This window comes from Salvelinus alpinus, chromosome 12 (genome assembly GCF_045679555.1).
Source record: "Salvelinus alpinus chromosome 12, SLU_Salpinus.1, whole genome shotgun sequence".
Classification (NCBI taxonomy): Eukaryota; Metazoa; Chordata; class Actinopteri; order Salmoniformes; family Salmonidae; genus Salvelinus; species Salvelinus alpinus.
This window is the reverse complement of record NC_092097.1, coordinates 6,360,723-6,385,874: the sequence shown is the minus strand read 5'-3', so window position 1 is coordinate 6,385,874 and position 25,152 is coordinate 6,360,723. Positions and strand designations below refer to the sequence as shown.

Genomic DNA, 25,152 nt, shown 5'->3' with positions numbered 1-25,152 from the left:
GGGATGTAGTATTTAATTCTGTATTTCGTTTCCTTAGGGAGACGAGAAGAATATTTGGTAGGATTCAAACCTTCCTTGTCTCTGCTCCACAACCCCGTCCAGTAAAGTTGGTTGCCAACCGCCATATAAAATCAGTAATAAATAATGAACAACGACTCGTTTTCATGCCAATTTTTTCATTACCAAATATTGCACCAAAAATCTTAGCTGTAAAAATGCGCAACTAAGATTAATGACAGATTTCTTGACTTCATTTAGATACATGTGTACTATTTCGAGGACATACACTGGCTACGGAATGGACATACAGTACTATTGGAGCTTTTTTCTCGTATTTCAAGCGAAGGTATTTTAACGGAGTATGTGACCCGAACAGCCGAAAAAACCCTCACCGAAGTTCAAAACATCACAAATGCCGTCATAATATCTGCACGAACTCTACCGCTGTTTCGTCTGGGAAGCATGCGGACACCTTTAAGTTGGTCTGGCTAAGAGCTTCTGCAAAATGACTAAAATGTAAATATAAATTGAGCCATCATACCTTTCAAATAACAGCAGACGGCGCCAAAAACCTTCGGATAAAACCTCGGCTGCGTTTCAAACTCTATAAATGACACACCCTCCTCCACTTACGCCCTTAGGGGAATTCCCGCGGGCAACTTTGTCGTTGGTCCAAATGATTAGCCAAGCAAGGGAAATTGGCAAGTACGCCTCTTAGCCCTCGTTTTGATCCAGTTTGCGAGTACACTTTTGTTCACTCCGGCTCTGAAACGCCCCATAATTCAATTCGCGATAATTGTACTAAGAAACGTCCGTCAAAACTTAAAACCAACATTAATATGGAGAAGTCAACATAGAAGTGTATATAAAAACGAATGTAAATAAGTTAGAAATGGTGCTACTAATGATCATGACGGCTCAAATACGTATCATAAAAGTTATGATGTTTTTGTTTGGTTAGCTTTTGGAAACGTTAACTTGCGCACATAACTGTTCCTGACATCACACTTATACATTGTAAGTTTCGATTTACCTGATATAGTAAGATGGCTAACATTCGATGTCTGCGGATGCGTTGTCTTCTAGCCAAGATATGAAATGCAATCATAATTGACTGTAGCCATATAAGGCACACACAACAGTTCCATGATGATCGAGTGACAACTTTCCGTGCATTAGCGGTTCATTTTAAAATAATTAATTCTTCCCTCGTCCTGCAAGTGTCAACACGTCATGCGTCATCAGAAGTGTCCACTTAATTTGAGGGGAGAGGGTAACTATTTTAAGAGTTTGAAACGCAGCCCTCGATTGTCTGATCCATCGTCTAACCCGTGGTGGATGAAGGAGAGTCCAAGCGTCGAATACCTACGTCAGTGAAAAAGAACGGCGGAGATTTTTTTGTTGTATGTTCTGAGTGTACAGGAAACCAACACTCAGCCGATTTAAAAATAAATATAGCTAAGTGTTGGTTACATTTGTTGACAAATTGTTTATCAAAGATGGAGAGCTACAGTGGTGACAACATCCCTGCATCGAAATACAGCTCAGTGAAATATTACACAACGTTACCCTCCGACACTAGACCAACTGAAGATGGCGAGCATTCTTCCGAGCAAGCTGGTGGTACTGAGACGAGACCGAGAAGTGGAACTTCGACGCAATATATTCCAAAAGCTGGGGACCACTTCAATTTTCAGATACCGAGAAAGAACAAAGAAAAGAGAGGTACTTTCTCAATGGCTAAATACATTTTTTAATTAGCTGTAACAGTTGGCTCCCGAGTGGCGCAGCGGTCTAAGGCACTGGATCTCCTGTGCTAGAGGCGTCACATCAGACCCTGGTTCGATTCAAAGACTGGACCACAACCGGCCGTGACTGGGAGTCCCATAGGGCGGCACACAATTGGCCCAGCGTCGTTAGGGTTTGGCCGGGGTAGGCCGTCATTGTAAATAAGAGTTTGTTCTTAACTGACTTGCCTAGTTAAATAAATAAATAAAACGTTAATATGCTAGTTAGCCAGCTGATGTTTTTGATGCTACTGTTACTGCGAAAGATACCCATGTTGTCTGGAAGCTAACGTTACTTTGGTGCGGTTAGAGCGTTAAGTTACTGGCCCAACGAGTTGACAAGGTAAAAATCTGTCGTTCTGCCCCTGAACAAGGCAGTTAACACATTGTTCCCCGGTAGGCCGTCATTGTAAATAAAATTTTGTTTTTAACTGAATTGCCTAGTTAAAGGTTAAATAAAATAAATATTTTACATTCCAATGGCTATATATTTTACATTGCAATATATATATATATATATATATAACTTACTTGTAAACAGTGTTTCAGCTGTCAGATCATAAAATTTGACCCGGGTCACAGTTCAGGTAACTAATAGCTAGACTATTTAGCATGTTCTTTGTTTGCTTAGTTAGGTCACCTGCTTTTATTGCACCTGGAAGTGAAACATGGTTTACTTGGCCAGGTAGGTAGCTAGATAGCCATTGGAATGTAGAGTGGTGGTGAGCATTGTGTACAATAACTTTAGACGTGTAAGTAGATAAATAGATGTATTGTGTCAAATGTGATATGCTGGTAGATCAGCACACTACTGTAGGCTAGCCTACATCTTGCAGACTTTTTCTGCAGGTTAATAAGTGTAAATCTCTCTAGGACAAGGTGATTTTAATCAATATATTTGCCTGTATTTACCCCCCCCCTAAAAAATAAAAAAATAAATATGAAATGCTAATGTTGCTATCATAAAGAACTATAAATGCCATAATGATTTGGACGAGACTGCCGAATCGAGGCAAAGGTAAGAACCTCTGGATGAAATACCTGTTAGGAATTTTTTATATGTTGTATATTATATATTGTGGTGTTTTTTTTTTGTTTTTTTTCGCCAACCACCAGAACGATAGACAAATCAGGGAGCTACCACTCTCCATGATTGCTGTTGCATATCCTTTCCCACAAACTCTGTTCTACAGGACACAATTTATGCAGATGTGTACATGTCTTGAGCCCCAATGTCGTAAATGAGTACACTGCCAAAATGTTCTTGATGGATCTATGAATGTTGTCGAGGAAGTGTTATTCTTGTCAACCGACACAGATGATACTACGTTTCATAATGTGATTTAATTTGTGTAAGGCCTGCATCCCAGCACATTGTGGTACACGATGGAAGATGTTACCACATTGACATAGACTTCCTGTTATTTGAGTCACTTTTGAGAGTCAGAAGTGTGGTTTTACTCTCACTTCTGTACAAGTCGACTTCACAATGTCTCGTCAGAAATGGCACACAGTCATATTTCCTGTTATTTTGGCCAATGTAGCTTTTTATAAGCCTAGCATCTGTAGTTGCATTTCTGGGAGAGAGAAAAATGGGTGAAAAAGCATTGACTTGCTAACACTGACTTTCACGCAACTTTGTGTTGCGTGATGGCTTACATGGAACCAAGTTTGTTTTTGTGTGTGGGTCAATATTCTGACTGAGCATAGAATAGATTGTGCATTATTTTCTCTCAGAAGACAAATATGTTTAGATTGGGATTTGGGAAAGAACTCAACTGACCAACCTGACTGTCTCTCGTCTCTGTCCCTGTAGCGTTGTTCCAGTATGTGTCCTCAGAGTCCAGGGAGTTTGAGGACATCTTGACTATTCTGTCTTCCAGCTACATAGAAGCCAGCTCCAATGGGACGTTCACGTACACCAAGCTAAGAATCGTCCACAGCGAACTGCTGGAGAAGGATGTAAGCAATGCTTTCGGGTGACATTTTCGTTAAACAAAAATACCATTCATCTGCAGTGCTGATGGTTCATCTTTTTGATCATTGTTTGATTGACAGTTTGTAGAGAAAAGGAGGGAGCTGAAGCTGGATGGGAGGACGGAGAAGGAGCTGGAGGAGACCCACTGTTTCCTGACTGCTGACACCATCAAGGTGAAGGACCTATAGTATCTCCACATTTATATGTATATTGAATGTACATATTACATGTAATAATACTGTTACACGCCTGGTTATAGCTACCATGGATCTGTGAGAATGGCCTTCTTGTGGGGCACAGCTGGATCACCGCTCTGGGTAATCCAGCTAAGGGTAAGGTTATCATCCAAGTGTTGAAGTGTTGGCAGATGCTAGTTTATCTTTGGTGTAGTTATTGTTTGTATGTGTATATAGGGAGATCTAAACTGAAGTGAGGATTATAGTTGAAACATTGTATTTTTCTGGAGCGTAAAAAGTAGTGATGGGGGGGGGAAATGTATACATTTACATATCGCAATATTATTTTGGATGTTATTGTATCGATACTTTGACTCCCAAGTATCGATTTGTACAAATAAAATAAAATCTACAACAATTCTAGGTAGCATTAGCTAGCACTAGTCTGCGCCAAAACTCCAGTATTTTTTATCCTATAGCTTGCTCTCAATCTTATTTTTTATTTTTTATACAGTGATCTAAAATGTTTTCAGTACTTTTAGTTCCACAACGGATCAAAACTCATTTTCTCATGCTCTCTCTTGTCTCGTGAGCAATACCTAGTGAGCAATATGTTTGGAATATCAAATCGCAGTATAGAATTTCAATACACGTAGAATCGTGAGATTCGCAATACATATCGTATCAGCACCTAAGTTTCGTGATATCGTATTGAAAGGTCCCTGGCAATTCCCAGCCCAAGTAAAAAATGGTTATGAGGAGGAATAAGACTGAATTGTTTCCGTTGTATCTTTCAGGTGTTTATTTGTCTAAATACTCAGACTTACTGCAGGTCAATCCTTTTAACCCTGGAGTCATGGGAGAGATCATCATATTCAAGGTCATCAAGGTAAGAAAACCTTGTTGTTTTTCGTAAAAAAGTGGTCCGAATATGAATGAAAGTAAACAAGCAAATCTCTCTCTCCAACAGGGTAAAGTAAAGAGCATCTATGATAACATGTCTAAGAACCTTTTGGACCCCACACCCAAGTTTGACAGCCATTTATCCAAGAATGCCAGCATAGTCACATCTCTCACCTCCTATAGAGCCTATGAGCTCACTCAGGTACTGGTACTAACTACATTGCATGTAGAGGATAGGTCTCTCATTTGGATTATAATCGATTATTATACCGGCAATATTTGTAAATATTAAGAGGGAAAATTGAACTCAAATGCAAGTGCGGCATAGAGGTTTCTTGTATTTACTGTACGTCTCATTCTGCCCCCCCACACACACACACACACAGGAATACTTCTATGAGTACGACTTTGATGAGCTGAAGGCTCGGCCGAGGCATGTGTGCCCTTATGCAGTGGTCTCTTTCCAGTTCAAAGGCAAAGATGCTCCGTTGCAAGCCAAGCCCATGGCTCCCCTAAGGTACAGGTCTATGTCAATTATGTATGAGTGTTGATGTGGAAATGTCAACCAATCCACAAATTATTTTGTTTGGGTTCTCTAACAGGTCAAACAGCCAAACATCTGCAGGAAGTAAAGGTAATGTAATGTCATCATTTGATAGGTGGAAATATGATTATGATATTATTACTATGTGTAATTTACATTTGAATCATTGAGCAGACGCTGTCATTCAGACGTACCAGGTAAGTACTGTCATGGTGTTCATGTTATCTACTGATGGATGTTTTTGACTGTCATGCCCTTGTCTGTGTCTACAGGCAGGAGTAAATATACAGTGTGGAGTGGAGAGCTTGTGAATGAGGGTAGAACGGTGTCCCAGGTCTCCATCTGTTCCTTCTCTCCCCCCTTCCTGCCTTTCAAACTGTGAGTCAAGTGACTTTTTTACATATCAATGTCGACTTGATAATGAAGTCACTATTTATTTTATTGTTAAAAAAAATAAAATAATAATCACCCACACCGAAAACATACGAACAACAATTTACAGACGCACACAAACAACAACTACATCGCCTCTGCCCAGACCCGCATGCTCACATCTCCATCCCTGGTGCTTACGTTATTGTTTGTCACATGGCCTTAAATTGTACCAATTTGTTTTTCTTCGTTGCCCATGCTATTTCAATATTTCAATAAAATATAATTAGATTTTTCTCATTGGGTTAATGATGGCAGATTAATTTATTTCCAAGTTTTAAAATACCTTTTTTAAAGATCAGTGATGAGAAGAGAATCATCCAGCCCATTGGGTATCTCACTACACCCCCATATGCCATGTCTTGAAATAGGCAGACAGACGGATTAAAAATATGTTTACATTGTACAGTGCATTCGGAAAGTATTCAGACCCCTTCCCTTTTTCCAAATTTTGTTACGTTACAGCCTTATTCTAAAATGTATTAAATTATTACTTTTCCTCAATCCACACACAATACCCCATAATGACAGAGCGAAAACAGGTTTAAGAAATGTTAGCAAATGTATTAAACATAAAAAACATAAGTATTCAAACCCTTTGCTATGAGACTCGAAATTGAGCTCAGGGGCATCCTGTTTCCATTTATCAACCTTGATGTTTCTACAACTTGATTGGCATCCACCTGTGGTAAATTCAATTGATTGGACATGATTTGGAAAGGCACACACCTGTCTATATAAGGTCCCACAGTTGACAGTGCATGTCAGAAAAAACCAAGCCATGAGGTCAAAGGAATTGTCCGTAGAGCTCCGAGACAGGATTGTGTTCGAGGCACAGATCTGGGGAAGGGTACCAAAAATGTCTGCAGCATTGAAGGTCCCCAAGAACAGTGGCCTCCATCATTATTAAATGGAAGAAGTTTCAAACCACCAAGACTTTTCCTAGAGCTGGCTGCCCGGCCAAACTGAGCAGTTGGGGAAGAATGGCCTTGGTGTCAGGGAGGTGACCAAGAACCCGATGGTCACTATGACAGTGCTCCAGAGTTCCTCTGTGTAGATGGGAGAACCTTCCAGATGGACAACCATCTCTGCAGTTCTCCACCAATCAGGCCTTTATAGTAGAGTGGCCAGACAGAAGCCACTCCTCAGTAAAAGGCACTTGACAGCCCGCTTGGAGTTTGCCAAAAGTCACCTAAAAGACTCTCAGACCATGAGAAACAAGATTCTCTGGTCTGATGAAACCAAGATTTAACTCTTTGGCCTTAATGCCAAGCGTCACGTCTGTAGGAAGCCGGGCACCATCCCTACAGTGAAGCATGGTGGTGGCAGCATCATGCTGTGGGGATGTTTTTCAGTGGCAGGGACGTGGAGACTAGTCAGGATCGAGGGAAAGATAAACAGAGCAAAGTGCAGAGAGATCCTTGATGAAAACTTACTCCTGAGTGCTCAGGACCTCAGACTGGGGCAAAGGTTCACCTTCTAACAGGACAATGATCCTAAGAACACAGCCAAGGCAACGCAGGAGTGGCTTCGGGACAAGTCTCTGAATGTCCTTGAGTGGACTTGAACCCGATCGAGCATCTCTGGAGAGACCTGAAAATAGCTGTGCATCTACACTCTGCATCCATCCTGACCGAGCTTGAGAGGATCTGTAGAGAAGAATGGGAGAAACTCCCCAAATACAGGTGTGCCAAGCTTGTAGTGTCATACGCAAGAAGACTTGAGGCTGTAAATCGCTGCCAAAAGTGCTTCAACAAAGTACTGAGTAAATGGTCTGAATACTTACGTAAAAACCTGTTTTTGCTTTGTCATTATGGGGTATTGTGTTTAGATTGATGAGGGGTTGGTCCTATTGGTCACATGCATGCGATGCTTACATGTTACACGTAAAGAGGGTTGAGGGAATAGCTTTTCGCTGGAGTAGGGAGTAGAGCGAGACAACGTGCGCCATTAAAACTAAAATGCTTGATTGCATTTCAAAGCATGAATGTCTCGCATGCTGTGTAATTGCATGTACGCATTAATGATTGATTGATACAGTATCCTGTATATTGAAATATAGGCCTAAGTTCGTTACGGTATTAAGACTGAACAGGACGCACTCTTAGGCCTACAGCTCTCGACGGTGGTTATACAAGGATACTATACAAAGCCTACTAATGATAGACATTACTTATTACTATAATGTTGATCATAATAATTGTAATAATAAGGAGATCAAGAAAAAGGAGGGTAAAGGAGCAAGCGCTGCATGCATATTATGTGTGGCAAACCGGTGCTTTAGGTTACAATATAATTGTTCTGCCTGTTTGGAACAGTGTAAAACAGCACTAAATAAATTAGTAATACCACTGTTCTATCTATTTTTTTGTTGTTATAAAGCCTTTATTAGACCATAGCAAAGAATAAAGGCAGCCGAATTTGTGAAATTGCTTTTTCTGACATTTTGCTGTTGCATGAGGCTTGGTGCTCACGGAATCAGTAGGCTATTAAACAAACACTCAAACAGGCAACAGAAGCAAGAGCTGTCTTATTTCTGTAGATATATAAATGGATGCTTTATAAAGCCAGGCACACTTAAGTTAGGCTATTGATTATAGACCTAGTTAAGTTGGTTTCCTCTCCTCAATTTTCTTAGACAATTAGGCAAGGGCTGTTTCCTCGTCTCTGCTGCTACCTCCGCCGCATTGTTCTCCATCCCAATATGCTGGTTGCTATTATGCACATAGCAACATAGGGAAAGGCGCCATTTCTACAGCCCACTGAAGATGGTTTCAGAACTGCGGACAGCGACCGTATCGAACGCGGAACAAAGCACGTTTGTTATAATATTAGATTTTTTTTTTGTGTTGCACCATTATTTTTGCATAATACAACCACATATATCATTTCAGTATCACATGTCAGAGTGATGGACTGTGCCATCCCCATGGCCTCCAACCTTTTTGGGTTACTGTATCACCAACTGAATTTTGCTCTGCCCCGAGTACCCCCTCGTGGATTTTACCAGGAAGCCTATGGTCTCATGAATCTTCTCAAGTACTCCCTGTGGATAGGCCAAGTAGGGGTGCTAGTACAACTGTTTGGTAACCACTGGATTAGTCTACTGAGACCCGCGGCAAATCAGACGGGTGCACCTTGAAAATAAATATTGTGACTGCTCGACTAAAGAAATCTCGGTTGACCAACAGCCTATCGACCAAACAATAGATCAGTCGACTAAATGGGGTCAGCCCTACACACACAAATTTTGGACTTTATAGCGTTCCCAGAAAGCATGGACTTTTGAATCATTGTTAGTTTTTTACTTAAGACATGACTCTGCCGTTGTGCTGTAGAATTTGTCAATTTTGTCTCTAAATTCTATATACCTTTGTTTATACTGGATTAAGCATACATTTTCTTTAACTAATTGAATTAGTTATGTTCCAACTTTCCCTCCATCTTGTACCATCAAGTCATTTTTAAGTCTTAGTTCCAATAGCTTATATTTTTCTATGACAGTGGTTCCCAAGCTTTTTATAGTCCTGTACTCCTTCAAACATTCAAGCTGCGTACCCCCTCTAGCACCAAGGTCAGTGCACTCTAATTGACTCTAGTTGTTTTTTGCCATCATTGTAAGCCTGCCACACACACACTATACAATACATTTGTTAAACATAAGAAGGAGTGTGAGTTTTTGTCACAACCCGGCTCGTGGGAAGTGACAAAGAGCTCTTATAGGACCAGGGCACAAATAATAATAAAACATTTTGCTCTTTATTTAAACATCTTACATATAAAACCATATTTGTTCATCGAAAATGGTGAATAATTCACCACAGATTAATGAGAAGGGTGTGCTTGAAAGGATGTACATACCTCTGCAATGTTGGGTTGTATTTTTTTATTTAACCTTTATTTAACCAGGAAGGGCTCATTGAGATTTGAAATCTCTTTTTCAAGAGCATCCTGGCCAAGATAGGCAGCACCAATTCATTACACAATTACAGACAGACAACATGAAAAACTACAAGTAATCTAGTAAAAACCATAATCACAAGAGTATAACAAAATCATAAAACGGCAAATTAAAAACATTAACAGGTCAGGGAATCAGTCTCAAAATCCTTAATCGGTGATTTAAAAACACCAATTGGGACAAGAGGCTTGGAGGCATTGGAGAGAGGCTCAGTCTTAAATTATTTTCCACACAGTCTGTGCCTGTATTTAGTTTTCATGCTAGTGAGGGCCGAGAATCCTCTCTCACATAGGTACGTGGTTGCAAAGGGCAACAGTGTCTTAACAGTGTCTGAGCGCAGCCCAATTCAGAAATCTGGCAGTGGCTTCTGATTTTAAATTACATTTTCACAGAACCGCTTGTTTCAATTTCGATGAGGCTCTCTTGTTCAGATATCGGTAAGTGGACTGGAGGCAGGGCATGTTTGTGTCACCCGTTTCGGGAATGTACCTGCGTAGTTGCGCACCCAACTCACTCAGGTGCTTCGCTATATCACATTTGACATTGTCCTAAGCTTGAGTTCATTTGCACACAAAAAAATCATACAATAATGGAAAAACCTGTGTGTTGTCCTTGTTCTACCTCTCGGTAGATGCTGCAGTGTACCCAAGTGGCATCGGGAGCAACTGCTTGCACACGTGTTACCACTCCACTATGTCTTCACTCCACTGTCATGGCTTTTGCGCCATCAGTACAGATACCAACATGAGCAGCAGCTACGTTTGGCTACATACGTACCCTTAGTGGAATTCCCGCAAGAAAGTAACTGTTAATGTGATTGGATGTAATTTATTTGACTAGGCTACCTGTTTTTGACATTGTTGTTATTTCGCTGAACACTAGATGGTTTAATTTTATTTTTGGCAGTGAAACGAGGCTACTCAGGCGAGGGGGAAAAAAACTCACCCAAATGTATAGCCCCGTTGGAAAATATAAATGGACTGTTTGAAAATGTGAAGGAAAAAAAGTGTTAATTATTTATTTTTTTAACTGTGAATCACATTTTTATTTGGCGTACCCCTGACGGCATTGCGCGTACCCCAGTTTGGGAATACCTGCTCTCAGAGATTGTCAGTTGGATATGCTCTCCGCAAGGTTTTGTATATCTTCTCTATCGTATGAAAATTATTTTCTGAATCAAATAAGATTCCCTCAAGGTTGCTCTGATGTCCAAAAGATTTCAAATAAAAATGTTGTGATATGTAACTTTTGTAAGTTGCATGTATTTGAAACTATCTACATTGGTCAGTCAAATTACTTCTTCGTACTTTCATGGAAATAAATGTATTTCCTGTTACCAAGTCATTTACAGTTTCTATGCTTTTCGTTTTCCATGTGGACCAATTCATTGGTGAATTCTGATGCACTTTGAAAAAAAGATGCTCGACTAAAGACACACATGCTCATCCCCAGAATCGTTTTACGTTGTCTATTTTCAAAAGATAAAGTTAAGAACACGTTAATAACAAGAACCAATATCAAATACAAGAACCAATATCACTCCCTAAAAACACAACCTTTTTGGAACAATCCTTGGATACGTTTCATTTTCAACAATATTGTTTAGTGTTCTTAACTCTGAAGTTGTTAATGTTTTTAGATTTATCTTGTTTTGCCGAGTATGAGATTGCATCCCCCTAAAGTACGCTTTAAAGGGATTCCAAATTAGTTGAATTCGGAAGTTTACATACACTTAGGTTGGAGCCGTTATCTCGTTTTTCAACCACTCCACACATTTCTTGTTAACAAACTATAGTTTTGGCAAGTCGGTTAGGACATCTACTGTGTGCATAACACAAGTCATTTTTCCAACAATTGTTTACAGACAGATTATTTCACTTATAATTCACTGTATCACAATTCCAGTGGGTCAGAAGTTTACATACACTAAGTTGACTGTGCCTTTAAACAGCTTGGGAAATTCCAGAAAATGTCATGGCTTTAGAAGCTTCTGATAAATTATGTCAATTAGCCTGAGTCAATTGGAGGTGTACCTGTGGATGTATTTCGAGGCCTACCTTCAAACTCTGTGCCTCTTTGCTTGACATAATGGGAAAATCAAAGGAAATCAGCCAAGAGAAATAAATTAATCAGGCCCTAATCTATGGATTTCACATGACTGGGCAGGGCTGCAGCCATGGGTGGGCCTAGGAGGTTATAGGTCCACCCACCCACTGGAGAGCCAGGCACAGCCAATCAGAACGAGTTTTTCTCCACAACAGTGCTATATTACAGAAAGAAAGTAACCTGTGTCATTGTGTGTCCGTTCTAGGCCAGAGAAGCTGGAGCTGGGTCTGGTGATGCGTATGGACCAGGTAACTCAGATGATCCCCTCAGCTCTGTTCTCCTTGAACCTGTACGCAGGCAGCCACCAAGGTACACATTACAAGGGGATCACATTACACAAGTGCTTGAGATCAAAGAATATATACGCAGTACTGTATGCTCAGCGAAAAGTAAAAGACTGCTTAGTCACACTGCGATCTATGCTCCCATGTTGTACGACATTAGGTACCTTTTTTCATTCTTACTTGTGACTACACCGGCCACAGGTGCTTGTATGCCATCATGCACATGTTGATTGATGTTGATGACTTTCACCAGGTGTGATCATGACACGCATGTTAAAATACCCAAATCAATTATGTTAATTTCGGGGCAGATCGAAACACACATGAACCATTCATGGACATTTAGCTAGCTAGCTGTTGCTAGCTAGTTTGTCCTGGGAGATGAACATTTGGTTGTTATTTTACCTGACATGCATATGGTCCTCTTTTTAGCTGGTTCTTTGTGTAATTTTGACCCGGAGTCATACAAAGTCGTGTTTCTCTCCACTGACAATTAATTCGATTTCATGTGTCTATACATGTGCCATTTTCTGCGATGTGAGGAAGACTCACTGATACTGATACAGGGCTTCAAACGTCTCTAATGTAGTGTGTGTGTGGTTGTAGTGTTGAAGAGTGGGACACACTGCAGTTTGCTGGAGGTAGTGGATAAGAGCAAGTCAGGAGACTGTCTGGCAGCACTGCTTCAAGTCATGGAGACACAGAGACTGGTAGGTCCAGGTCCAGCACATCTTAATTAGACCAACCCTCCTCCTGGAGAGCTTTTGGGATTGCAGGCTTTTGCTCCAGCCCTGCTCTAACACCTCTTCTATGTGCAGGTTCTTGTCCACATGTTGGCTGACAAAGGATTCCTGTTCCTCCTGTCTTCAGTTCAGATGGCCACTCCAACTGGTAAGTCAAATCACTTTACATTAAGTTGTTCTATGCCTGTGTAGTAACTATGTAATAACTTAGTATTAATTACATTAGTTACATTAGTTATTCACTAATTGTTTACCATTTTTATTTTTCAGAAAGAAGAGATGGGTTGAAAAAATGCCTTCAAGCGCTATTTGTTTTTCAAGAGTCCAGGGATGTGGCAAAATACAGTTCAAGGTGTCCAACTACCCATGATCCTTTACAGACATCCTCCCGTGACCCTGCCATGCCCCAGCTGAACAGCTTTGTCCCGGCCCTGCATCACGCCCTGGTCAAGGTGCGCTGCAACCCGCCCGCTGACCTCTCGGCCGGGGTCGAGCGCCAGGCTAGGGACTACCTCAGTGGACTCCACCATGGAAAGGTATAAATGTGTGATTATATGATATAATCATATTGATGACATGTTATGTGTTTTAACTAGTCAAAACTTTGAACTCGATTTTGACTAACCTTATGTGTATGTTATTGACATGTGTTTTGTGATGATGCGTTGAATGTTATGTGGTGTTTTACTTTGTACCTTTGTGTGACATGGAGCTTATTTCCATTCAAGAATACAGTAAAGTACTGTATCATCCCCTCTCTAGCGCCGCCACATCCCCATGACTGAATACGACACAAAGCTGGATGACCGGGGGAAGCAGTTCCCGGCTCCCAAACATCACAAACTCAACATGGAGGGCTACCTGCGCTCCTACATCTACAACCCCAACCTCTACACCATGCCTGTGGTCCAAGCCAAGGAGATGGTAGAGAGTTACTGCACTGTGCCTGATGACAACAGCCCTGTAATGGACTGGGAGGGCAGTGGAGCCAGCGGTAACAAGTCAGTGGTAGGGTTGGAGGTAAATCCTTACGGTGCTACTGCTGCCCAGTCCCCGGGGGTCCAGGTCAACCACTCTCCCTCTCAGTTTCCCACTGACCCCAACCCTCAGAAGTTGAAGGAGCTGATTAACCTGATACTGTGTTGGAGGAACACAGAGGGGGACGTCCGGAAGAAGGGAGTGCCGCAGGGGGCAGGTGGGTTGGACCCCCGAGGACTGAAGAGGAAGACTGCAGAGAGGACTCTGAATTACCGGAAGGCCTCACAGGAAAGAGGCAGAAGGGACAGGAGAACAGGTATGGAAAGCCTTACTGAGGACTGGGGCAGAATTTTGGCCTTCAACGGAACCCAAACCGGCTGCGCGCGTACACCATCGTGCGCACATTTATTTTGTCCCCCCACACCAAATGCGATCACGACACGCAGGTTAAAATATCAAAACAAACTCTGAACCAATTACATTAATTTGGGCACAAGTAGAAAAGCATTAAACATTTATGGCAATTTAGCTAGCTAGCTTGCACTTGCTAGCTAATTTGTCCTATTTAGCTAGCTTGCTGTTGCTAGCTAATTTGTCCTGGGATATAAACATTGAGTTGTTATTTTACCTGAAATGACAAGGTCCTCTACTCCGACAATTAATCCACACATTAAACGGTCAACCGAATCGTTTCTAGTCATCTCTCCTCCTTCTAGGCTTTTTCTTCTCTTGACTTTATATTGCGATTGGCGACTTTCATAAATTAGGTGCATTACCGCCACTGACCTCGTTCGTCTTTCAGTCACCCACATGGGTATAACCAATGAGGAGATGGCACGTGGGTACCTGCTTCTATAAACCAATGAGGAGATGGGAGAGGCAGGACTTACAGCGCGATCTGCGTCAGAAATAGAACTGACTTCTACACCTGCATTGCTTGCTGTTTGGGGTTTTAGGCTGGGTTTCTGTACAGCACTTCGAGATATTAGCTGATGTACGAAGGGCTATATAAAATAAACTTGATTTGATTTGACTTCTATTTTAGCAACGCAGATGCTCGTTGGCGCAATAATTGAATTACATAGATTTCTAAATTTATTTTGCAAAGCTCGCGCACGCGACGCGAACGGTGTAGTCAGCCTGTTAGGTATAAGTAGTGGAAACGAGATTAAATTAACTTGAAATCCAGTCCTTCAGATGTTCAATCTAGTTCCTCAAATGTGTTTCATGGATAATTTGCTGGCTCACCTAGCAAAAGAGATCCACAAAGTGTTCGGAAATTAATGCAGTAAATGTATATCTTTTTTTCTCTCCCTCCCAGCAGCAGCTGCTGAAAAGGGCCAGAGCCCTTCTTGTCTGTCCTCTGTGATGCTGCAGAGTGTTGTTCTGAGAGACGTGGACCTGAGGAGAGACCGCTCGGAGGCTGCTTTCAAGTTCTCTGATGGGAGAGGAGGAGGAGGATGGTCAAGAGAGGGGACGAAGCAGACTAAAGCTCTGCTGTTTGATAGGATGATCAAGCTGGGCCTGCCGCCCAATCAGGACATTGACCTGAGGAAACAACCTCCTGGGGGCCTGCAGGTCAAGGCTGACTACTTGGAGGTAATAAATCGATTCCTTTGTTTTCTAAACCTTTCCTCTGCTCAAGCCGTTCCACTTAATTGATCTATTCTAGAACCAGTTCAATGACTGAAAGTGTGGTAGAATGGCGTCGAAGGGGAAGGCTGACGTTTTACGTGCTCCTAACCAACTGTGTTATTTTGTTAGTTTTTTTGCGTTGTTTGTAATGTTGTTTATACATAATGTTGCTGCATCTCTTATGACCGAAAATAACTTCTGGACATCAGAACAGCGATTACTCACCACGAACTAGTAGAAGCTTTTTTTCTTTAACAAGTCTGACAGATATACTGCTTTCCCGGGAACAGGCCCAAATCCCCGTCATTTGCGTGAAGAGAAGACTGACAAAAGGGGGGCGGAGGTCGGGCTGCCTTCTGACAATTCGTAGGCGAGCGAGTAAACCACCACTGCCATCCATTCAATTGGCAAACATGCAATCATTGGAAAATAAAATTGATGACCTACGAGCAAGATTAAACTACCAACGGGACATTAAAAACTGTAATATCTTATGTTTCACCGAGTCGTGGCTGAACGAAGACATGAAAAACATACAGCTGGCGGGTTTTACACCCTATCGGCAGGATAGAACAGAAGCCAACTGGTTAGACAAGGGGTGACAGTCTATGTATATTTGTAAACAACAGCTGGTGCACAATATCTAAAGAAGTCTTGACATTTTGCATCCCCTTGAGGTAGAGTTTCTCATGATAAGCTGTTGACCAAACTATCTACCAAGAGAGTTTATATCTGTATTTTTTGTAGCTGTCTACATACCACCACAGACCGATGCTGATACTAAGACCACACTCAATGAGCTGTATACCGCCATAAGCAAACAGGAAAACGCTCACCAAGCGGCAGCACTCCTAGTGGCCGGGGACTTTAATGCAGAGAAACTTAAATCTGTTTTACCAAATTTCCACCAGCATGTTAAATGTGCAACTGGAGTGAAAACAACTCTAGACCACCTTTACTCCAAACACAGAGATGCGTACAAAGCTCTCACTCGCCCTCCATTTGGCAATACGTACAGTGACTGTACGTACATACCCCAACCAGAAGCCATAGATTACAGGCAACATCCCCACTGAGCTAAAGGGTAGATCGAATCGTACTACACCGGCTCCAACGCTCGTCGGATGTGGTAGTGCTTGCAAACTATTACAGACTACAAAGGGAAGCACAGCCGCGAGCTGCCCAGTGACACGAGCCTACCAGACGAGCTAAATTACTTCTATGCTCGCTTCGAGGACGACTGTGTGATCACGCTCGCCGCAGCCGATGTGAGTAAGACCTTTAATCAGGTCAACATTCACAAGGCCACAGGGCCAGACGGATTACCAGGACGTGTACTCTGAGCATGCGCTGACCAACTGACAAATGTCTTCATTGACATTTTTAACCTCTCCCTGTCTGAGTCTGTAATACCAATATGTTTCAAGCAGACCACCATAGTCCCTGTGCCCAAGAACACTAAGGTAACCTGCCTAAATGACTATCGACCTGTAGCACTCACGTCTGTAGCCAAGAAGTGCTTTGAAAGGCTGGTCATGGCTCATATCAACACCATTATCCCAGAAACCCTAGACCCACTCCAATTTGCATACCGCCCTAACAGATCCACAGATGATGCAATCTCTATTGCACTCCACACTGCCCTTTCCCACCTGGACAAAAGGAACACCTATGTGAGAATTATATTTATTGACTACAGCTCAGCGTTCTACACCATAGTGCCCTCAAAGCTCAGCACTAAGCTAAGGACTCTGGGACTAATCACCTCCCTCTGCAACTGGAACCTGGACTTCCTGACGGGTTGCCCCGAGGTGGTAAGGGTAGGTAAAAACACATCCGCCACGCTGATCCTCAACACGGGAGCGTGCTCAGTCCCCTCCTGTACTCCCTGTTCACTCATGACTGCACGGCAAGGCACGACTCCAACACCATCATTAAGTTTGCCAATGACAACAGTGGTAGGCCTGATCACCGACAACGACGATACCGCCTATAGGGAGGAGGTCAGAGATCTGGCCGTGTGGTGCCAGAACTACAACCTCTTCCTCAATATGATTGTGGACTGCAGGAAATGGAGGACTCGAGCATGCCCCCATTCTCATCGATGGGGCTGTAGTGGAGCAGGTTGAGAGCTTCAAGTTCCTTGGTGTCCACATCACCAACAAACTAACATGGTCCAAGCACACCAAGACAGTCGTGAAGAGGGCACGACGAAACCTATGGGGACTGAAAAGATTTGGCATGGGTCCTCAGATCCTCAAAAGGTTCTACAGCTGCACCATCGAGAGCATCCTAACTGGTTGCATCACTGCCTGGTATGGCAACTGCTCGGCTTCCGACCGCAAGGCACGACAGAGGGTAGTACGTACGGCCCAGTTCATCACTGGGGCCAAGCTTCCTGCCATCCAGGACCTCTATACCAGGCGGTGTCAGAAGAAGGCCCAAAAAATTGTCAGACTCCAGCCACCCTAGTCATAGACTGTTCTCTCTGCTACCGCACGGCAAGCGGTACCGGAGCGCCAAGTCTAGGTCCAGGAGGAGTCTAAACAGCTTCTACCACCAAGCCATAAGACTCCTGAACATCTAATCAAATGGCTGCGCAGACTATCTGCATTACCCCCCCCCCCCTTTTTACACTGCTGCTACTCTGTTTATTATCTATGATAGTCACTTTAATAACCCTCAAGTAACCCCTGTATATAGCCTCGCTATTGTTATTTTACTGCTGCTCTTTATTTGTTACTTTTATTTCTTATTCCTATTTTTTTTTAAACTGCATTGTTGGTTAGGGCTTGTAAGTAAGCATTTCACTGTTGTATGTGACAAATAAAGTTTGATTTGAATATGTGTACATAACTTTGTATTGTTCTGTCTCTCTCTGTGTGTCTGTGTGTAAGAGCAGACAGCAGGGAGCACGAACAGTCTGGAGGTCTTCAGCCCCAGTTCCAATGGTGAAATGCCCAGAAGATCACAGTCCCAATATCAGGGGGAAGAACAGATGCCATGGGTCCTCATCCCCATCACAGGTAGGGACCGTCACTGCACATACAGTAGAACTCGGGCCGGGCAAAAGTTTTTCCAATTAAGATCACATAGTTAAAGCTATATGTTCCCATAGTATATCCCCACAGATATGGACTATCACATAGGCTTTCCCTGTATTGTGAACTTGTTCCTTTGAAATATGTTTGAAGAAATGTATGCATATACAGTACCCGTCAAAAGTTTGAACGCACCTACTCATTCCAGGGTTTTTCTTTATTTATACTATTTTCTACATTGTAGAATAATAGGGAAGACATCAAAACTATGAAATTACACATATGGAATCATGTAGTAACCAAAAAAGTTAAACTAATCAAAATGTTTTATATTTGTAGCCACCTTTTGCCATGATGACAATTTTGCACACTTGGCATTCTCTCAACCAGCTTCACCTGGAATGCTTTTCCAACAGTCTTGAAGGAGTTCCCACATATGCTGAGCATGTGTTGGCTGCTTTTCCTTCACTCTGCAGTCCAACTCATCCAAAACTTTCTCAATTGGGTTGAGGTCGGGTGATTGTGAAGGCCAGGTCATCTGATTCAGAACTCCATCGCTCTCCTTCTTGGTCAAATAGCCCTTACACAGCCTGGAGGTGTGTTGGGTCATTGTCCTGTTGAAAAACAAATGATAGTCCCACTAAGCGCAAACCAGATGGGATGGAGTATCACTGCAGAATGCTGTGGTAGCCATGCTGGTTAAGTGTGTCTTGAATTCTAAATATATCACTGACAGTGTCAGCAGCAAAGCACCCCAACACCATCCCACCTCCTCCATCCTTCACGTTGGGAACCACACATGCTGAGATCATCCGTTCACTTACTCTGCGTCTCAAAGACACGGCGGTTGGAACCAAAAATCTCAAATTTGGACTCATCAGACCAAAGGACAGATTTCCACCGGTCTAATGTCCATTGCTCATGTTTCTTGGCCCAAGCAAGTCTCTTCTTATTGGTGTCCTTTAGTAGTGGTTTCTTTGCAGCAATTCAACCATGAAGGCCTGATTTCATGCAGTCTCCTCTGAACAGTTGATGTTGAGAAGTGTCTGTTACATGAACTCTGACTCATTTATTTGGGCTGCAATTTCTGAGGCTGGTAAATCTAATTAACTTATCCTCTGCAGCAGAGGTAACTCTGGGTCTTCCTTTCCTGTGGCGGTCCTCATGAGAGCCAGTTTCATCATAGTGCTTGATGGTTTTTATGATTGCTCTTGAAGTTCTTGAAATTTTCGCATTGACTAATCTTCATGTCATAAAGTAATGATGGACTGTTGTTTCTCTTTGCTTATTTGAGCTGTTCTTGCCATAATATGGACTTGGTCTCTTACCAAATAGGGCTATTTTCTGTATACCCCCATACCTTGTCTCAAATGCATTAAGAAGGAAAGAAATACCACAAATTAACTTTTAACAAGGCACATCTGTTAATTGAAATGCATTCCAGGTGACTACCTCATGAAGCTGGTTGAGAGTGTGCAAAGCTATCATCAAGGCAAAGAGTGGCTACTTTGAAGAATCTCAAATATGAAATATATTTTGATTTAACATGTTTTTAATTACTGCATGATTCCATATGTTATTTCATAGTGTTGATGTCTTAACTATTATTCCAGAAAAACCCTACAATGAGTAGGTGTGTCCAAACCTTTGATTAGTACTGTATATTTTCATTTCTGTGAGATAATTTGGCTGATATGTGAAACTATTATGATATTTATTAATACCTTTTACTCCTGTGCAGGGCTGAAGTCAAACAAGTACTGCCTGAGCGAGAAGGACAACCCTCAGGACCCACGCTTTGTTCCCCAGATCCCCATGGCAAACAGCAGCTATCCCCCCTGTGTCCCAGAACGACGGGAAAGAAGCATCAACTCTACGCTAGAGGAGCTCCCACAGCATAGCCTCAGTACTTCCCTAGAGGTGTCACAAGAGCACAGCCCCTACCCCAGTCCCTGCCCAAGCCCCTGCTCTTGCCCCAGTCCCATGGAGGATGAGCAGCAATTAGCTGAAACCCCCTGTGACCCCACAGAAATAAGCGGCAACCATAAGACGAGCACAGACAAGAAGACAAGCACAAACCAGAGCTTCTTTCAAATCCCTGGTGCTCCAGCGAGCACCAGGCTACTAGACAAGTGCCGCCCCTCACCTAAGCCAAAGACAAATGGAGAACCAACCCCTACTATCCCTAGCCCTGTGGAGGCTGGGCAGGAACAGGTTGAAGGCAGCACAGGAAAAGTTATATCTGGCGTGGTTGCTGAAGATCCAACCACAATGGATGTTGGACAAGAAGAGGGGGAGGAGGTAGAGGAGGAAGCAAAAGAGTTGGAGGAGGACGATGTGATTGAAGTGGTAGATGAAGAGATGAAGACGGTTATAAAGCAGACAGAAGAGGTGTCACCACCCTCTCTTGACCTCAGTTCTCCTGAGCTGATTCCTGTCCCAAATCCTCCTCCCGTCCAGAACACTCCTCCCATCCAGAGGCCCGTGCTGGGCAGAGTGAACTGTGTCCTGGACCAGCAGTTCAGCGACTTCTCTACAGAGATGCAGATCCTCCTGCTCAGAGAGAGTGTCCACTACAGCTCCCCCCTGATCCCTAGCCAGAGTCCTCCAGGCCAGCCCCCCATCCTACCCTTCTCTGAGTACGTCTCCTTCTACAACTCCTCCCCTCCTATGCAGGCCTACGTCAGCTCCCTGAGAGACCGCATGGGCACCGTCATAGACACACAGGAGCAATGGATTCCTAGCATGGTGGCCACTGACTCTCCCCTGGTCTTATCTAACAATAACCACCACCATGCTAACCACGTTCAGAGAACTACATACAACTGGTACCCTTCTTCCCGTGGCCCTGTTTCTCACTCTGTTCCCAGCCCTCACCCTCCGTCCCTGTCTGCCCCTGGTCCTGCTAGTTCAAACTCTCACAGTTCTCTACCTGTGTCTCATTCTGTCCCCAGCAGCCACTCTCCTGCCCCTCCTTCTGGCCCTGGCCTTAACCTTGCTAGTTCAAACACTTACAGTTCTTTAGCAGTTTATCAGTTTCCCTCAGCTGTGTCTCAGTTTAATAGTAATAATAACAATAATGTTATTATTCGTTCTTCATCCTTCCCCGGTTCTGGCACTGCCTGTCCTTTTACCCCTCCCCTCTACAACAACCCACCCCAGACAGAGCTGCTTCTATCTCAGCTGCAGTCTAGTCTAGCGCCCCTCCCCATCCAACCACTGGCACTGGGCAACCAGTGGATAACAACAACAGAGAACCCTGACTCAGACTGCCGAGAGCAACTGGGAACGTGCAAGCCAAGTGCTACGTCAACCACAACAGAGAACCCTGACTCAGACTGCCGAGAGCAACTGGGAACGTGCAAGCCAAGTGCTACGTCAACCACAACAAAGAACACTGACTTAGATGCTCGAGGGCTACGAGGAAAGTGTAAGCCACAAACGAGCGCAACGTTTCAATCAAAAGACAATGTCATAATTGTTGATCCTCCAGTTTCAGAAGCCACCATGGTGGCTCCACATCATCTCACTCAGATGATTGAGAGTTCTTCAGGGGTGGGAGGGCCTTTCCCAAGCTCAGGGCCAGATCCACCTGCAGCCATCAGTAGTCTGATTAGCCAGCTGAAACCTGAGCTGTTCAGTAACCTGGTGAAGATTATAAAAGCTGTCCAGAAGAACTTTGTCTAGTTCTACATCCACCATATCAAGGTACTAAACATTTGGGGTTCTTGTAAAGCACTTTATGACAGCTTCTAATGTAAAAAGGGCTTTACAACTACATTTGAATAATTGAATGGGGTGCACACATGCAGTCACACACACCAACCTCTCTTTTCATTGCATGTTTATGTGCAGTGTCACTGTATGAAACAGACCTTGTTTCTCTCTCATTGTCCTACCCAGGAGTACCTCCAGAGATTGGGAAACCATAGAACACAGTCCTGAGAGTTTCTTGGAAAGAGAGAACCGTTTGGAAAAGTAAGGTTCTCATGCAGAACAAGGAAATCACAGCTCACGTTCGTAAGGTACTTGACAACAATAGCAGTTATTCCACGAAATGAGTACCTTTTGTGTCCCTTTGATATTTTAAGTAGAAATTGTGCACCGATATTGGATTTTAAAAGCCTGTTCAATTATATGAAGTGCCCTTAATTCAATACATTTTTGAATGAATAAAGACTTCTACTTTGAAGAATCTCAAATATAAAATATTTTGATTTGTTTAACACTTTTTTTGTTGGTTACTACATGATTCCATATGTGTTATTTCATAGTTTTGATGTCTTCACTATTATTCTACAATGTAGAAAATAGTCAAAATAAAGAAAAACCCTAGAATGAGTAGGTGTGTCCAAACTTTTGACTGGTATTATGTGTGTATATATATAATATATATATATATTTAATGGCACATGAGACACCTGTCTGATTTGCACCTGTCTAAGTGGACTAATCCATTGCGTAGGCCACGGGGATGGCTCACCAGTAGTACATTTAGCCTACCGTTAATTCACATAATTTCTAATCTACAATGTTTGTTTGGTTACGGTAATTTCTGTTAATGCATTCAATATATTATTAAGTGTATTTTACTGTTCTCATTGTCGGAGTGGACATGTTGTTTGCGGAGCACACAAGCTATGCTACACTTGTGAGAAACAACTTTTGGTTTACTTCATTCCATTTACGAGTTTTGTCAATTTCTTCATTGTCTTTTTGCTTGAAGCGCCCATGTCAGTGTTGCGTATGGACGCGTACCTGATTACGCATAGAAGTAGGCCAATAAATGTGCCCATTTGGGGATCTGATTGTCCTAACTCACCACTTATGAGTTCTCAAAGTAATTGTTCACTTGCTGTTTGAGGTGAAGAAACAGTCCGTTTACATAGAGAATGACAATAGTTCCTCAATGTAGCCTATTAGAAAAATCTTGCCAGCTCTCTACTTTTCGATAACCACTCCACGTGGAAGGGGAGAAAAATGTCATGGTCTGACCCAGTGGAAACGTAATAAAATAGGCCTACCTGGTTACTTCTTATCTGTTGCGTAAATAGCCTAAAGCTGTGTCTGTCCGGAGATGGAAATCACTGATGGGAAAACTGAGGGCCTAGTAGGGCTGGACCAAGTTGATACAATGTTTCAAGTTCCTTGCAGACAGATCATGCGTAGCCAACATGATTTATAGGATATTTATTTTTATCGGGATATTTTCTGCCTGCAGGCTGCAATGTTTTTGTTGGCTTTGCACTGAGTAGACCAAACATTACACAAGCATTTCGCTACACCTGCAATAATATCTGCTAAACACATGTATGTGACAAATAACATTTTATTAGGAACACCTTCCTATACTGTTGAGTTGCACCCCCCCATTTTGTCCTCAGAACAGCCTCAATTCGTTGGCGCATGGACTCTACAAGGTGTCGAATGCATTCCACAAGGATGCTGGCCCATGTTTACTTCAATGCTTCCCACAGTTGTCAAGTGGGTGGACCATTCTTCATATACACAGGAAACTGTTGTGTGAAAAACCCAGGAGCATTGCAGTTCTTGACACAAACTGGTACGTCTGGAACCTACTACCATACCATGTTCAGAGGCACTTAAATATTTTGTCTTGCCCATTCACCCTCTGAATGGCACACATACACAATCCATATCTCAATTGTCTCAAGGCTTAAAAATCCTTATTTAATCTGTCTCCTCCCCTTCATCTACACTGATTGAAGCGGATTTAAGAAGTGACATAAGGGATCAAAGCTTTCACTTGGATTCACCTGGTCAGTCTGTCACGGAATGTGCAGGTGTTCTTAATGTTTTCTAAACTATGTTATTTTTATATAGTTAGCAATAGAAGTTATTTTAGATGTGTATAATTTTTATTTACCACATGACAATGATTTTAAGATACAAAGATATTATAAATGAAACTGTTCCATGCATATTAAAACCTCAACTGGCATGCAGATTGGTAGAAGTGGTAAGATAAACTGACACTCGATATGAAACAAGTTGCCGACCCCTAGTGTAGCCTATTTCCGGCAACTTCAGGAGCTCAACGGCAGAATCTGTGAAGGCCAGCAGGAGCGGGAGGAGGATGGTCGGGTTGGTTACAGTTTTTTTTCCTTCTGGTTATCTTGATCTCTGTCTCCCTCTTGAGTCAGTTGTCTCAATTATTTCCTCAAACAGTCCCCTTAAAGAAATCAGACAAGCTCAGTTCATATGGTTGATTTTATTAAAACACACATACATATATACACTACCATTAAAAAGTTTGGGGTCACTGAGAAATGTCCTTGTTCTCGAAAGAAAAGCAAAAATAAAGTGTCCATTTAAAATAACATCAAATTGATCAGAAATAGAATGCAGACATTGTAAATGTTGTACATTACTATTGTAGCTGGCAACTGGCAACTGTCACGAGAACTTTTATCCCAATGTTCTAACTGAACTATTTTATAGCTTTGTCCTCTTACTCAGTTGTGCACCGGGGCCTCTCACTCTTCTTTCTATTCTGGTTAGAGCCAGTTTGCTCTGTTCTGTGAAGGGAGTAGTACACATCGTTGTACGAGATCTAAAGTTTC

At 42.5% G+C, this 25,152-nt stretch overlaps 1 protein-coding gene across 3 annotated transcripts; it reads left to right on the top strand.

Moving 5' to 3' along the window:
• Positions 1–794: 794 nt before the first annotated feature.
• LOC139535402 (protein TASOR-like) lies at positions 795–22,910 on the top strand. 3 transcript variants are annotated; one of them, XM_071334763.1, is made up of 18 exons: positions 1,053–1,725; positions 3,604–3,749; positions 3,846–3,938; positions 4,025–4,097; positions 4,739–4,830; positions 4,912–5,046; positions 5,231–5,361; positions 5,447–5,478; positions 5,661–5,766; positions 12,093–12,196; positions 12,778–12,881; positions 12,990–13,062; positions 13,185–13,450; positions 13,677–14,208; positions 15,217–15,491; positions 18,430–18,553; positions 20,310–22,276; positions 22,472–22,910. In XM_071334763.1, exons 1-17 carry the CDS (start codon positions 1,500–1,502, stop codon positions 22,253–22,255), a joined length of 4,458 nt encoding a protein of 1,485 aa, XP_071190864.1. In that variant the 5' UTR covers positions 1,053–1,499; the 3' UTR covers positions 22,256–22,276; positions 22,472–22,910. The 3 variants fall into 3 exon arrangements, with proteins under 3 accessions (XP_071190865.1, XP_071190864.1, XP_071190862.1); XM_071334761.1 differs by having other exon boundaries at positions 15,214–15,491; XM_071334764.1 differs by lacking the exon at positions 22,472–22,910 and having other exon boundaries at positions 795–1,725; positions 15,214–15,491; positions 18,425–18,553; positions 20,310–20,445.
• Positions 22,911–25,152: the final 2,242 nt, after the last annotated feature.

Coding starts and splice junctions, on each gene's coding strand:
- LOC139535402 (XM_071334761.1), top strand. CDS start 1,500: ATGGAGAGCTACAGTGGTGACAACATCCCTGCATCGAAATACAGCTCA. Junction 3,939..4,024: donor TGACTGCTGACACCATCAAG/GTGAAGGACCTA, acceptor GCCTGGTTATAG/CTACCATGGATCTGTGAGAA. Junction 5,362..5,446: donor AAGCCCATGGCTCCCCTAAG/GTACAGGTCTAT, acceptor GTTCTCTAACAG/GTCAAACAGCCAAACATCTG.